Source organism: Neophocaena asiaeorientalis, unplaced genomic scaffold (genome assembly GCF_003031525.2).
Source record: "Neophocaena asiaeorientalis asiaeorientalis breed wild unplaced genomic scaffold, Neophocaena_asiaeorientalis_V1.1 scaffold964, whole genome shotgun sequence".
Taxonomy (NCBI): Eukaryota; Metazoa; Chordata; class Mammalia; order Artiodactyla; family Phocoenidae; genus Neophocaena; species Neophocaena asiaeorientalis.
The window spans coordinates 197,680-209,845 of NW_020175787.1; the positions used below are offsets into that span (position 1 = coordinate 197,680).

Below are 12,166 nucleotides of genomic sequence, written 5' to 3' on the forward strand. Positions count from 1 at the left end.
CAGAGGTCCAGGGTTCAAGAGCCAGGCCTTAAGTGCGCTAGGAGGTGACAAAGTTGATGGGAACTCCACCACAGCCCCAGGCACCAGGTCCACACCACAGAGCGACAAGGCTCTTAGAGCTCATTCTCCAGATGAGGAAACTGAGGCCCAGAGAGCTCATGCAGGTCACTCGAGGTCACAGAGCAAGTCAACGGAGAGGTGGGACTGGGACCCAGGAATCCCAGTCTAGTTTATTCTCTCCCGATTCCTAAACCAAGCTCCCCACCCTTCAACTGAGGGGCTCGACGCCCTCCATTTCTCTGCAGATGAGGACTTGACCTGGGGCCCCTCGCTGGTGAGGACCAGGGCCAGGCTTGCGCGGGGAAGGACCTCACCTCCCCCCATCAGATCCGGTGGGACATCAGTCTGGTGTTGAGTTTACGGAAAAAGGATCGCAGCTTGCAAATCTTGCATTTTTTCTTACGGTGCCCTCGGGAAAGGCTTCGAGCCCTGCTTTCCTCCTCTTCTTCATCTTCTTCCTCATCACTGGCCCAGGGCCCCCAAGCACCCCCATTAAAGTCAGGATGGGCTCGCGGATTCTCAGCTGGGTAGCGCACGGGGATGGCTGTGCGGTTATAGTCCGCCAAGCGGGCCAGCAGGGCTCGGACCACATCCGGCCGCTGGCCAGCGAGGTCCTCCCGTTCGTAGGGGTCAGCACTAATGTTGAAGAGCCACACAGCCTGGCGGGCGCTGGCCATCCGCTCCAGGTTCCACCAGCTGCCGGGGAAGGCAGCCAGCGTCTGGGGTGGGATCCAGTCGCCGTAGCCCGGGTCTCCCGTCAGCAGTTTCCACTCGCCCACGCGGATGGCGGCCTGCACGGCAGTGTTCCAGATGCCGAAGCCACCCTCCAGGGAGCCATGCCGGGCGTGGTTGTAGAGCGGGTCAATGTTGTGCAGGATCTCCGTGCGTGGCGAGGCCCGGCCCTCGCTGATGGCTGGCCACACATCATAGCCGTCCAGCCCATCGGCTGCCGAGGCGGTGCCACCCGCCAGACCCACCAGGGTCGGGTACCAGTCAGTGATGTGCACCAGTGCCCGGCTTGTCCACCGCTTTCGCTTGAGCAGGGGGCTGTGGACGAAGCCCAGGCCCCGCACGCCCCCTTCCCAGTAAGTGCCCTTGCGTCCTCGCAGTGGCCAGTTGCTGCCCCCCGAGAAGGTCTGGCCACCATTGTCACTGGAGAAGATGATGACACTGTTGTCGTAGAAACCATAGCGCTTGAGGGCCCAGGTGATATTGCGCACGGCCTCATCCATGCAGGTCACCATGGCCGCATACTTCCGCCGGGCCACGTTGCCCATGGTGCGGTAGCGGTACAGGTACTCGCGAGGGGACTGCAGGGGTGTGTGGACCGCCTGGAAGGCCACATAGAGGAAGAGAGGCCGCCGGGGGCTGTGGCTGGCTAGGATGTGGCTGACGCGCTGGGCATAGAGCAGAGTGGAGTACTGGCCGCTGAGCCCCCATGCCACACTCTCACCCTCGTGCAGGTCAAAGCCGCACACCCCCGGGCCATCGCAGTTGTCATAGGTGTAGTAGTCCACGTTGCCTGTGAGAGAGCCCAGAAAGGTGTCAAAGCCCCGGCGGGTGGGCAGGCACTCCTTCCGGTAGAAGCCCAGGTGCCACTTGCCCACCATGTGGGTAGAGTAACCCAGCTCCTGCAGCTTCTGGGGCAGTGTTACCTGGTCCAGGGGCAGGCAGTTGGGCTGCCGAGGGCGGATGATGGAATGCTGCAGTCCTGTGTGGATCTGGTATCTGGTGGGAAGAGGGGAGGACACAGAAGGCACCAGTGAGCCAGAAACCACTGCTCTGGCCACCCAACCCCCAACACTCACCCTGAGGTAGGCTCTGATCCAAGCGCTACCAGTAAGCAAAGTAACAGTAACCAGTAGGTGTTATCAAATGTGCCAAGCACTTCAAATGCATTATCTCATTGAATCCTCAAAATCAACTGAAGCAGGTATCATTGTCACCTTACAGATGAGGAGGAATAAGCTCAGAATGGTTAAGCCACCCGTGCCGTATCACACAGCTAGGAAGTTGGGGAGTTAAGAGTTGAACCCGGGCTAATCATAGCAACAACAATAATAAAAGCTGACGCCAAGCACTTGCTGTATGCCTAGCACTGTGCTAAGCCCTTTATAGGAATTATCTCACTAAATCCTCACCGTAACCTAGGGGGTGCCTATCGTTATTATTATTCCCGTCTCCCAAATAAGAAAACTGAGGTTCAGTAAATTAAGTCATTTGTCCAGTGATTCACACAATTAGTAATTGGAGTTGGGATCTGTATCCCCAGCAGTCTGACTCCAGGTTTCAGAGTCCCTACACTCTAAGCCACTAACTTGCCATGGGGCCTAGAGCAAGTCTTACACTCCCAAGAAAACTCCTATTCACTCTTAAACGCCCAGCCCAAATGCTACCCTCACTGTAAAGTTTCTCACAGTTTCTCACTCAAAGAATGAGTCACTTTTGCTTCTGGGTTCCCACAGCATTTAGTACAAATCTTCATTGGTCCAACTTGGCCATAGGATTCTACTCAGTCATCTGTACATGCTCTTGGGCCCGATGATATTTAATGAGACCGTCCCTTACTCATCCTTGCATTCCTAGCATTCAGGTGATGTTTCAAGGACACTCAATTACGAAATGAATGAATGAAGAATGGCCCTCAAAGGATTTTAGAGCCAGAAGGGACCCAAGTCATTTTCTAGTCTATTCACCTCAACTTAAAAAGAAAATAAGGTACAGAGGAGGGGAAAGACCTTGCCACTCAGTCACTCAGTGGTCAGGAGCGGAGCCAGGACTTGAACATAAATCCAATCAGAGTCCAAGCACAGACCCTCTTCTGGCAAACTAGGCTGCCACTTCTCTTCCCCCACTGAGGCCTCAGTTTGTCATCTGTAGGAGTGAGTTGGTTGGAATGGGACACCTCTAAAAACCTTCCAGCTCCCAAATTTTATGAGACCAGTTCTCACGTGTCTGCCCACAAGTTTATGTGGCCCCTAGATCCAGGTCACTCACACAGGCTAACACCCTGAGGCAGGAGCAACTGGTTAGCAGGACTCTGCATTCCTCATTTATTCATTCATATCCCTTTCCTTCTGTGGTCAAGGCACCCATGTGATCTGCTTAGGGTGTCTTGCCTTTACTCAAGTCTTACAAGTCCCAAACTAAATAAGAAGCCTGGAACTTCACACGTGTATTAGAACCCCACACGTTTTTCTCACTCCCGGGCATCAAAATCAAGCCCTGACCTAAATTCCTGACAACTTTAAGCCAGGCACTGGGATGGGTTTTTCTGTTTTGGTTTCCTTATCTTAAAGCTGCTTTGCTGGGCTTCCCTGGTGGCACAGTGGTTAAGAATCCGCCTGCCAACGCAGGGGACATGGGTTTGAGCTCCGGTCCAGGAAGATCCCACATGCCGCGGGGCAACGAAGTCCGTGCGCCACAACTACTGAGCCTGTGCTCTAGAGCCCACGAGCCACAGCTACTGAAGCCCCCGTGCCACAACTACCGAAGACCCCGCGCCTAGAGCCTGTGCTCCGCAACAAGAGAAGCCACCACAATGAGAAGCCCGCGCACTGCAACGAAGATTAGCCCTCGCTCGTCGCAACTAGAGAAAGCCCGCGCGCAGCAACGAAGACCCAACGCAGCCAAAAAATAAAATAATAAAATAAATTAAAAAAAAAAAAGTTGGAGCCTGTTGGCCCCGTTGCTTCACTGCTGGGGTGAGTTGAATTGTGTCCCTCTCCAAAAGTGACCTCAAAAAAAAAAAGCTGTTTTGGTTGTTAGCTATCATTAGCTACTACTGCCATTTATTTATTTATTTATGGCTGCGTTGGGTCTTCATTGCTGCACATGGGCTTTCTCTAGTTATGGCGAGCGGAGGCTACTCTTTGTTGCGGTGCGCGGGCTTCTCATTGCAGTGGCTTCTCTTGTTGCAGAGCACAGGCTCTAGGTGGGAGGGCCTCAGTAGTTGTGGCACATGGGCTCAGTAGTTGTGGCGCATGGGCTTAGTTGTGGAATCGTCCCAGACCACGGCTCGAACCCGTGTCCCCTGCATTGGCAGGCGGATTCTTAACCACTGCGCCACCAGGGAAGACCCGCTACTGCCATTTTTAACACTATATGCCGCACACACTATTTCACTTACTTTGCATAAGAAACCTATAGTGAAGACTGCTATTAGCTCCATTCTACAGGTGACGAAACTGAGACTCCCAAAAGTGCAGCAACGGGCCCAAGTTCAGACAGCTGGCAAGCAGTGGAGCTGAGCCTTGAGCTCAGGTCTCTGAGACTCATGCTCAAAATCTCTCAGTGATGTGGCCTCTGCAGACCTCAGTCAAGCTAATGAACGATTAGATTTGATACAGGAAGTACCCTAGGCCCCTGAGTCACAGCGAGCCTCTCTTCATAGGGGCTGGGCGCCATGGAACATTGGTTCATAAAGTGGGTGGGCCAGCTAAGTCACCACAGCCTGTCTGCAAGTGAGTAATGCAGGAAACTGTCTCTCTCCAGCTTTACCAAACACAACTGGACGCACTAACAAACACTAATGAGAGTAGTCAGCATCAGTCAGATGGAGCCAGCTGCAGGGGGCGGAGGGCAGACGCTGCCCAGCCACGCTCAGCTAACTTTGCAGATTCGGGGGGGTGGGGAAGTGCTGGGGGGGCTGGAACACTGCCCTGCATGCTGTTCATTCCCCTGCTTAAACCAAAAGTCATCTCTCGGAGAGAAATGCAAACATGTACACAATTCTCAGGAATGCAGATTCCTCCTCCCTCTTCTGGAGGTTGGTCAACACTTGGTCTTTACCATCAGCCCCCAACCCTCAACACTTACACTGGTGTCCCTTCCTCTTTCCTGTTCTCTTTCCCAGTTCCTAGAGCTCAATGCTGAGCAGCAGACGGAAGAAAGAAAAGGCATCCCTTTTGACTCCCAGCTGCAGGGCCCCTCTAAAGCACCTGGCCTCTCAGTCCTCTCTCCTACAGACCCCCAAGTTTGGCACAGGCATCGAGTTTGGCCCTCCCTGATTCTGTGCCTCAGCTTCTCCCATCCAGGAAACAGGGAGACTATGGCTCTGGTTTCTGAGATCACACTAGTGGCTTTTGGGTAGAACTTGGGAGAAAGCATGCCCCATCCAAGGATTAGCTTCAGCCGTGCCAAAGGATTTTCTCCTAAGTGGCCGGCGTTTTGCCTTCTACACACACACACACACACACACACACACACACACACACACACACGCCTCCTGTTTCCCTGCTCTTTTAATCCTGTAATCCTACCACCTTGCCTGTGGACAACTCCTTATGGAGAAAGCAGCACATCTCCTTGGGGCCCCCAGCCAACTTGGGAGGATTTTGCAGATGAAAAAACAGAGGCTTTGAGAAATGAAGTGACTAGCCTAAGGCTACACAGGTCACTGCATCCTGTGTGTGTCTTTCTCCTCCACCTATCAACTCCTTGGCTTCCTCCCAATGTTGTCATCAAACAATTTGGGCACCCTAATCCCTCCAGTGACATAGAGGCTGCCATTTATTGATAGCCAAGCAGGCTATATGCAACTGGTTTCATCCTCACCACTCCTTTCCAAGATTTAAAACTGTTCACCCCATTTTATGGACAAGAAAACTGAGGCTTGGAGGAGTTAAGTGATTTGCTCAGAGTCTCAGGGTGTGTAAATAGAAGCAGCACTCAAAGCTAAGTGTCAGAGGCTGCCATGTCCCTCTAACAAAGAGATGACCAGATGTCTCCTTCACATGGCGTGGAGTTTGAATGTCCTAGAACATCAGAGGGAGAAGACCCCAAAGATGATCCAACACATTCAGCGTACAGGGAAACTGAGGCCCATAAAGGGCAAAGGACTTACTAATGATCACAGCCAATTGGGGACAGAACTGGCTGTGAGCCCGAGCTTCCCGGTGGGGGTAATGTCGGTACAAGTGAAACCTACAGTTGGGTTTATTTGGGGCTTGAACCACCAGCATCAGTGGCTTGGGCCATGCCTACCTGCCCGTGAGAAGTTGGCTCCGCGAAGGCGTGCAGATGGGCTGGATATAGTAATTCTCCAACTTGACACCCTCGGCTGCCAGCCGGTCCAACGTAGGGGTTTCGATATCTGAGCCATGGTAGCCCACGTCGTGGTAGCCCTGGTCGTCGGTGAGGATGAAGATGATGTGGGGAGGCTGGCGTGGAGCGACCGAGGGCTGATCGCAGGCCTCCGCGGGCGCGTCAGCCACTAGGCTCGGCTTGGCCCAGTCCCAGGACAGGTAGCCGAAGCTGAGCAGGCTGACCAGAGAGAAGCCGGTGAGGGCGTGCATCGCCATGCCGGCCCGTGCGTTCCGGCGCGCAGGGCTCCCAGGGCCTCACCGCCTCGCGCGCCCAGGGCGCACGGCCCGCACGCCCTCCGGCCAGCCCGCCCGGACACCGCGAGAGCGCTCAGCGTCCCCAGGGGAGGCCCAGCGGCCAGCCCGCGACTGCCTGGACTATGAGGCCGGACCTGCGCGGCCGCAGCGGGGCGCTCTGGGGAGGTCAGGCCCGCGCCGAGCTGCCTCCCGCTGCCTGAGCGCCAGCTCTGCGCCGCCCGTGCTCCCTCTCCCCCAGTTCAGCCAGGCCAGCCTGAGACTTGGTGTGGCGGCTTCCAAAAAGTGCTCTCCACCATCCTCTGACTCCCGTCTTCCTTCTAGCCCTCGATTTCTCCCGTCTCCTAATTTCTCTCGCCTCTGCTTTCCCTTTCTCCTCCTCCCGACCCTCCAGCCCCTGGCCCAGCCTCTCGCCCCGCCCGGAGACCGGAGAACTGTCGGCTCCGTAGGGTGGTGGGCAGGACCCCAGCGGGGAAGGGGGAGGAAGCACGGGCTGGGCGGGTCTGTGGGGGACACCGCGGGAGAGAATGCGAAAAAGTTGTAACATCTGCCGGGGCCGAGCCCCAGGTAGAGGGGCGGGGCGTCCAGCGGCGGCCCCGCCCCCGGGCGGGAAGCCCGGGTCGGCTGGGCCCTCTGGCTCCAGCCTCCGCCCTGGCCCAGACTGGGGAAAGGAGGGAGGGGGCTGCGCGGAATTCGATGGAACAGATCTGGAATGGCCCGGTCGGACATTCCTCGATCATGGAGTCTTAGCTTCTCTGAGTGCCAGTCCTGGAAGGGAGGCGCATAATTTTCTATGCCAAGCCGGTCATTCTACAGCTGGTGAAACTGAGGCCCTGAGATGGCCGGGAACTCGTCTAAATCACGAGCAAGTTGGTGGCTTCTTCCCTCTTGGGGCTAACAGCGGCTGGCTGAGTGGCAGTAGAGACAGCAATGGAGAGTAGGGACGACTTTGGCAAGCACCGACTTTGGCAAGCACCAGAAATAGGTTCTGGCCTTGCCGGGGGCTTACCTCTCTCCCCAACCCCTCCCCCTCCTCGTTCTTCAATTGACAGCTTGAATCTTAGACTGGCAGCCCTAGAATTCCGAGGACAGAAGCTGTTGTATACATCTTGTTCTCCACAGGCTCCAGAAGCTCGATCAGTACGTATTGCAGGGATGAATAGATGAAGGGGCCTCAGAGGTCGCCCAGGCCAACACTCACCCAAGGAAATCTCCATAGCTGGGAAAGCAAGGTTGGGGAACTCCTGGGCCAGGCAAGTATCACAAATGAGTAAAGCAGAGAGGCCACCGTGTTGGCTGAGGAAGGCAGGGACTGCATGGTGCAAAAGACCTCAGCCTCGTGTCCAGCTGACTGTTTTCATGAAAGAATGTGGACCAGTGTTTCCAGATCTTCTGATTTTCCCGAGAACACCCAAATACAGATTATTATGAGAAATATTCCAATTGTTAAGAGCTAGTAACTAATTTAAAGTAAATTGAAGCCCTGTATAGGCCAAATCAAACCTATCTGAGGAATATTTTAGGCCATCGGGCGCCTGTTTGCAACTTCCACTCTGCATCATTGTTTTCCAGATTTTTAACGAGGCTGTATTTTTTTAGTGGGAAAACTGAATTAAACAAAACTAGTTAGGCTTTTTTACTCCTGGAACTTCAATCTTTAATATGCTCATCTCCAAAAGTAGGGGTTTCTAAAACTGTATTTCCCAATTTTATGTGACTGAGGACCCTCTTTTTCACAGAGCTTCTCCAAGAGCCCGTGATTTGGGAACTTTGAAACACAAAGACTGCCCAGGTGGGTCTTCTCTCCCAGCATCTTTCCCCTGCCAATATTCTGCCGTGTTCCCTTCCCTTTTCTTTAAAACCACTGTGTGTGGGGAAAGAAACCAGACCTCCAAAATAGCAGCCCAAGTGAATCTGCATTTCGAAATGAGGGCTGCGTGGGGCTGGCCACTCCTGTTTGCTCAAAGCCCCAGATTTAGGATGACCAGATTTATCAGAAGGGAAAACTGAGCCTGTTGTTCCGGCAGAAGAAATGTTGAGGATGGACAGGAAAAATACAGCCTCCTGCGGGGAATGCAGCTAAAATGGTGCTTCCGGAGGCTTCAGCCTGAGGCTGTCCAGGGTGTCAAAGTGGGACAGGTCACAGGAGGTCAGATGGACTTGGGTTTTGCATTCTTCGCATTGTCTGTCCCAGACCTTGGTCAGGAGGAACTGACCAAGTTCCTCCTGAGAAATGGCACAAGGAGAAACAGCGAGGGGGTTGGGGTGGGGATTCAGACTTGAAGAAATAGGTCCAGGGAGGCCAGCCCACGGGCTGTAGATCTCTGTGGAGCTGCCACAGGGACAAGACAAGCAGACTTTCTGAGAGTTCAAGACCGTGGGCTCTGACATCAGACTGCTTGAGTTCAAATCCTGGCACTTATTTGAGGTCAGGCCTTGGCCAAATTATTTTGCCTCCCTCAGCCTCAATTTCTTCATCTGTAAAATGGGGTGATAATATAAATGAGATACAACACAGTGCTCAGTAAATGCCCAGCACATAGTGAGCACTTGATGAATGTCAGTGGTTATGATGATTGTTCTCTGTGCTTCTGAGAGAAAAGACTGAGTCCTGTGGGTGAAAGTTAGTGGGAAACAGATTTCAGGCCAATTTAAGGGATTACTTGTGTAGGAAACCTGGCAGCTTGCTTAATAAAAGGATGGCAGTGATGGGTGAATCACCATGTGGAGAAGAGTGGGTGGACTCTTGTTCCCCAATATTCACATTTCTTTGAAGAGTCCCTCAGTAATCACTGAAACCCACAGTGGCTTCAGAGGGCTCCATCCCCACCACCCCCCCCACCCCGCCTCTAATGTTCTAGGGAAATAAACTCTGACCCTCAACTCTTCCTTTAATGCCATTACACAACTGGGCCAGGGTGCAACATTGAAGCCAGACATTTCCAAAGGCTTAGGGATGGGATGACAAAGCGGGAAATAAACACACAGAGTAATGTGAATCCAGGTCATGGCACTTTCAGAATGTGGCTCACTCATCTTCCCTTTGTGTTCTCTACCGTATGCCTACCTGTCCTCTTCCCTGGGACAATGTCCATCAGCCCTACCCCATCCAGGTAGATCGCAAGAACTCCAAGATGTCTTAAGTTCAGACCCAAGAAGTAAGGCTCAGAGAAACAGAAGTCCCTTCTCCAGCTAAACCAGCCTTTGCAGTTTCTATCTCAGGATCCAAGATGATTCCAAGATGATTGACAGCAGGAACATCCACAGGGAAGTTCCACCCCCCCATTCCCATAGGTGCACACATACGCCATAACCCCCAAAGGACACCTACATGAAAACCCTACTAGAAGCTTAACACATGCACACGAAATGCAGATCAGATGTGGCAGGGGTTGGTGTTGTTACTTGCTGTTGGAGATTTCCATTGATGAAATCAGACTTCAAAAAGCACTGAGTTCCTCATTACTGGAACTATGCAAGAAGGGGAAAAAGTGCCCGTCTGTCCCGGAGGTAATAGGAGAGAGATTCCTGAACTAAAATGGGGACCAAAGCTAAAGGACTTTGAAAGTTCTTTCCAACTTGAAAACGTTATGATTCTAATTATTTATTCCCAGACAATTTTTTTAGGACACAGAGATATAAAAGTGAAACGCAGGTGAGTCTTTTTTGTGCCTTTGTCTTTCATTGCTGTGCGTGGTATGTGTGTGTGTATGTGTGTAGGGGGCTGTGTGTGCGTAGGTGTGTGTGTACTTGTGTAGGTGTGTATGTGTGTAGGTGTGCAGCTGTGTAAGTTATGTTTGGCCGTCTTTGAAGTAAAATTATCTTAGTACAGTTATTATTTCCTTCTGACTTAACTGACCTTGGCAAAGATCTTATGTACAGATCATGCATGCTGTCATCCTCTGGAAGTCAATTTGTCTATGCTGGACCAAATCAAGGAGCTACAAGAAAACATAGAAGGCCTCCGGACAGACAAAAATGTCACACAGTTCAATCCCTTAACTTAGAGTAGAGCTCCTCAGGCCTTCCTCACTCCAAGCCTACTGACTCTTACTTCATATACAATTCTTATAAGGCTAATGATTTCATTTGCCAGCCCAAGAATATTGGAAGCAGCTCAGAGGGAATACATAAGAAGGTGGCATGAGGCACCTGCCTGTTCTATAGTAATACAGTTTCATAGTGAAAACATTAGGGAGAAACAAAAGAATAAAGATAAAATCAGACTGATGAGTTCCCAAAGCCTGGGAGTTTGGGGCCATTTGATGCAGAAGCAAAGAGCCATATCTACCCGAACAGAACCAAGGGCATCACCAGATCACAACCCAGCATAGAAATGAATGACGGGTCGCCCTCCAGAGTTTAAATCCTGTTCGGGATCCTCTTTTGAAGAAAACTGGGGAAGGCATCAATTATTTTTTCTATCCAAAATGGTTACTATGACAAGTTCATGGTGTAAGCTCAGCTTCCATTGTAGAACGTCCTCCCAGAATTTGCAGGCTCAGGAGGCAGTACCTTCTGCAGTGCTTCTGGGGTGGCGAGGAGGATCCTGCACAGCTGTGATGCTGGAGGTCAGGCTCAGCAACCATAGAGCATGCTCCCCAGGGACAGGTCTAGCTCATCCACCTCCTACCTCCTCCTCACTGCCCTCAGATGCCAGCATTATGTTCCCTGCACTTCAAGCCCCATAAGCCTCTGTAGCTTGAAAGGGTGAGTGGCACTTGGGAAAGCAGCGCGCCAAGTGGGAGCACAGAAATTCCCTTTCTCACAGGTGGGCTGTTTCCTCCTATGGAAGAGCAAAGACCTCCCGCAAAAGAAAATTCCACAGGTGCCCTTGTTCACCTCGTCTAGTAACCCCTGGTTCTCGCCTTAACCCCCACGCTCTTGACTAGTGCATCATTCATTATAATTAATTAATGATTAATGGTAAGGTCAGAAGTGTTTAAGAAAGCCAGGATGGCTGCCCTATGGAGAATGTATTGCCAGGGTCCCAGTTAAGGGTGCATGTGAGAAGTCCAGGTAGAGACCGGCCTGCCGAGGTGAGCCATTCTCCCCAGTGGGCAGGTTGAGGCCCGGTTCTTGCTGGATATCGCTGTATTTGGGCAAAATGGTTCTGGGAGGAAAAGTGCTTTCCTCCTTGATGCTGGGGCAGCCCCTTTAGCATTTCCAGGGGAGACACACATTCCCCTGACCCCTGCTTCCAGGCCCTCTTGGTGGTCTCGCTGAGTGCCCCTTGTCTGTCAGAATCCCATATCAGACATCTGAGCCCGGAGTGGCAAGAGCCCGGGCACCCAAAGCCCCTTGTCTTTAACCCTTCACTGGGCTCTGGCCCTGGGCATTTCAATGGCTCCTTTCTCTGGCGCTCAATGAAACATTCTTCCGAGTAGATTATTGAAAGCAGAGCTCTGGATACACAATGGGCGCTCTGTGCTCGCAGCCACTGCCCAATCTGTTTGCCCAGCCTGACTGCGGCCTCCCCTCTCCGCACACCATCCACCCTCCACCCACCCGACCCCGGCCCCACCTCAAGCCCAGCTCGCTAGAGGGAGGCCGTATGAAAGGACTTGTTCTCCGCCTTCTCAGAAGTTCCCGCTGTGGCCTCTGCCAGCCTTGGGCAGAATTAGCCTAACGTGTCCCAGGCTTGCCTCCAGCCCATCCATCCATCTACCTGAGGCTCTGCCCACTTTGATGTCCAGAGGCTTCTGTCCTCACTGGTCAGCTGAAGTTTCTCTCTTTCTCACACATACACACACATGCAGATATGTGCG

The 12,166-nt window shown here is 52.6% G+C and overlaps 1 protein-coding gene across 1 annotated transcript; it reads right to left on the reverse strand.

Annotated features, from left to right (window-relative positions):
- Window positions 1-303: 303 nt before the first annotated feature.
- ARSI (arylsulfatase family member I) lies at window positions 304-6,729 on the reverse strand. Its single transcript, XM_024732252.1, has 2 exons — window positions 6,046-6,729; window positions 304-1,788 (listed from the first exon to the last, which is right to left on the reverse strand). The coding sequence occupies exons 1-2, from the start codon at window positions 6,360-6,362 to the stop codon at window positions 384-386; spliced, it is 1,722 nt and encodes a 573-aa protein (XP_024588020.1). The 5' UTR covers window positions 6,363-6,729; the 3' UTR covers window positions 304-383.
- Window positions 6,730-12,166: the final 5,437 nt, after the last annotated feature.

Bases quoted from the DNA above. Each gene is read 5' to 3' on its own strand.
- ARSI (XM_024732252.1), bottom strand. From the start codon at position 6,362: ATGGCGATGCACGCCCTCACCGGCTTCTCTCTGGTCAGCCTGCTCAGC. The intron at 1,789-6,045 runs GTAGGCATGGCC...TCTTCCCACCAG, and splicing joins AGCCAACTTCTCACGGGCAG to ATACCAGATCCACACAGGAC.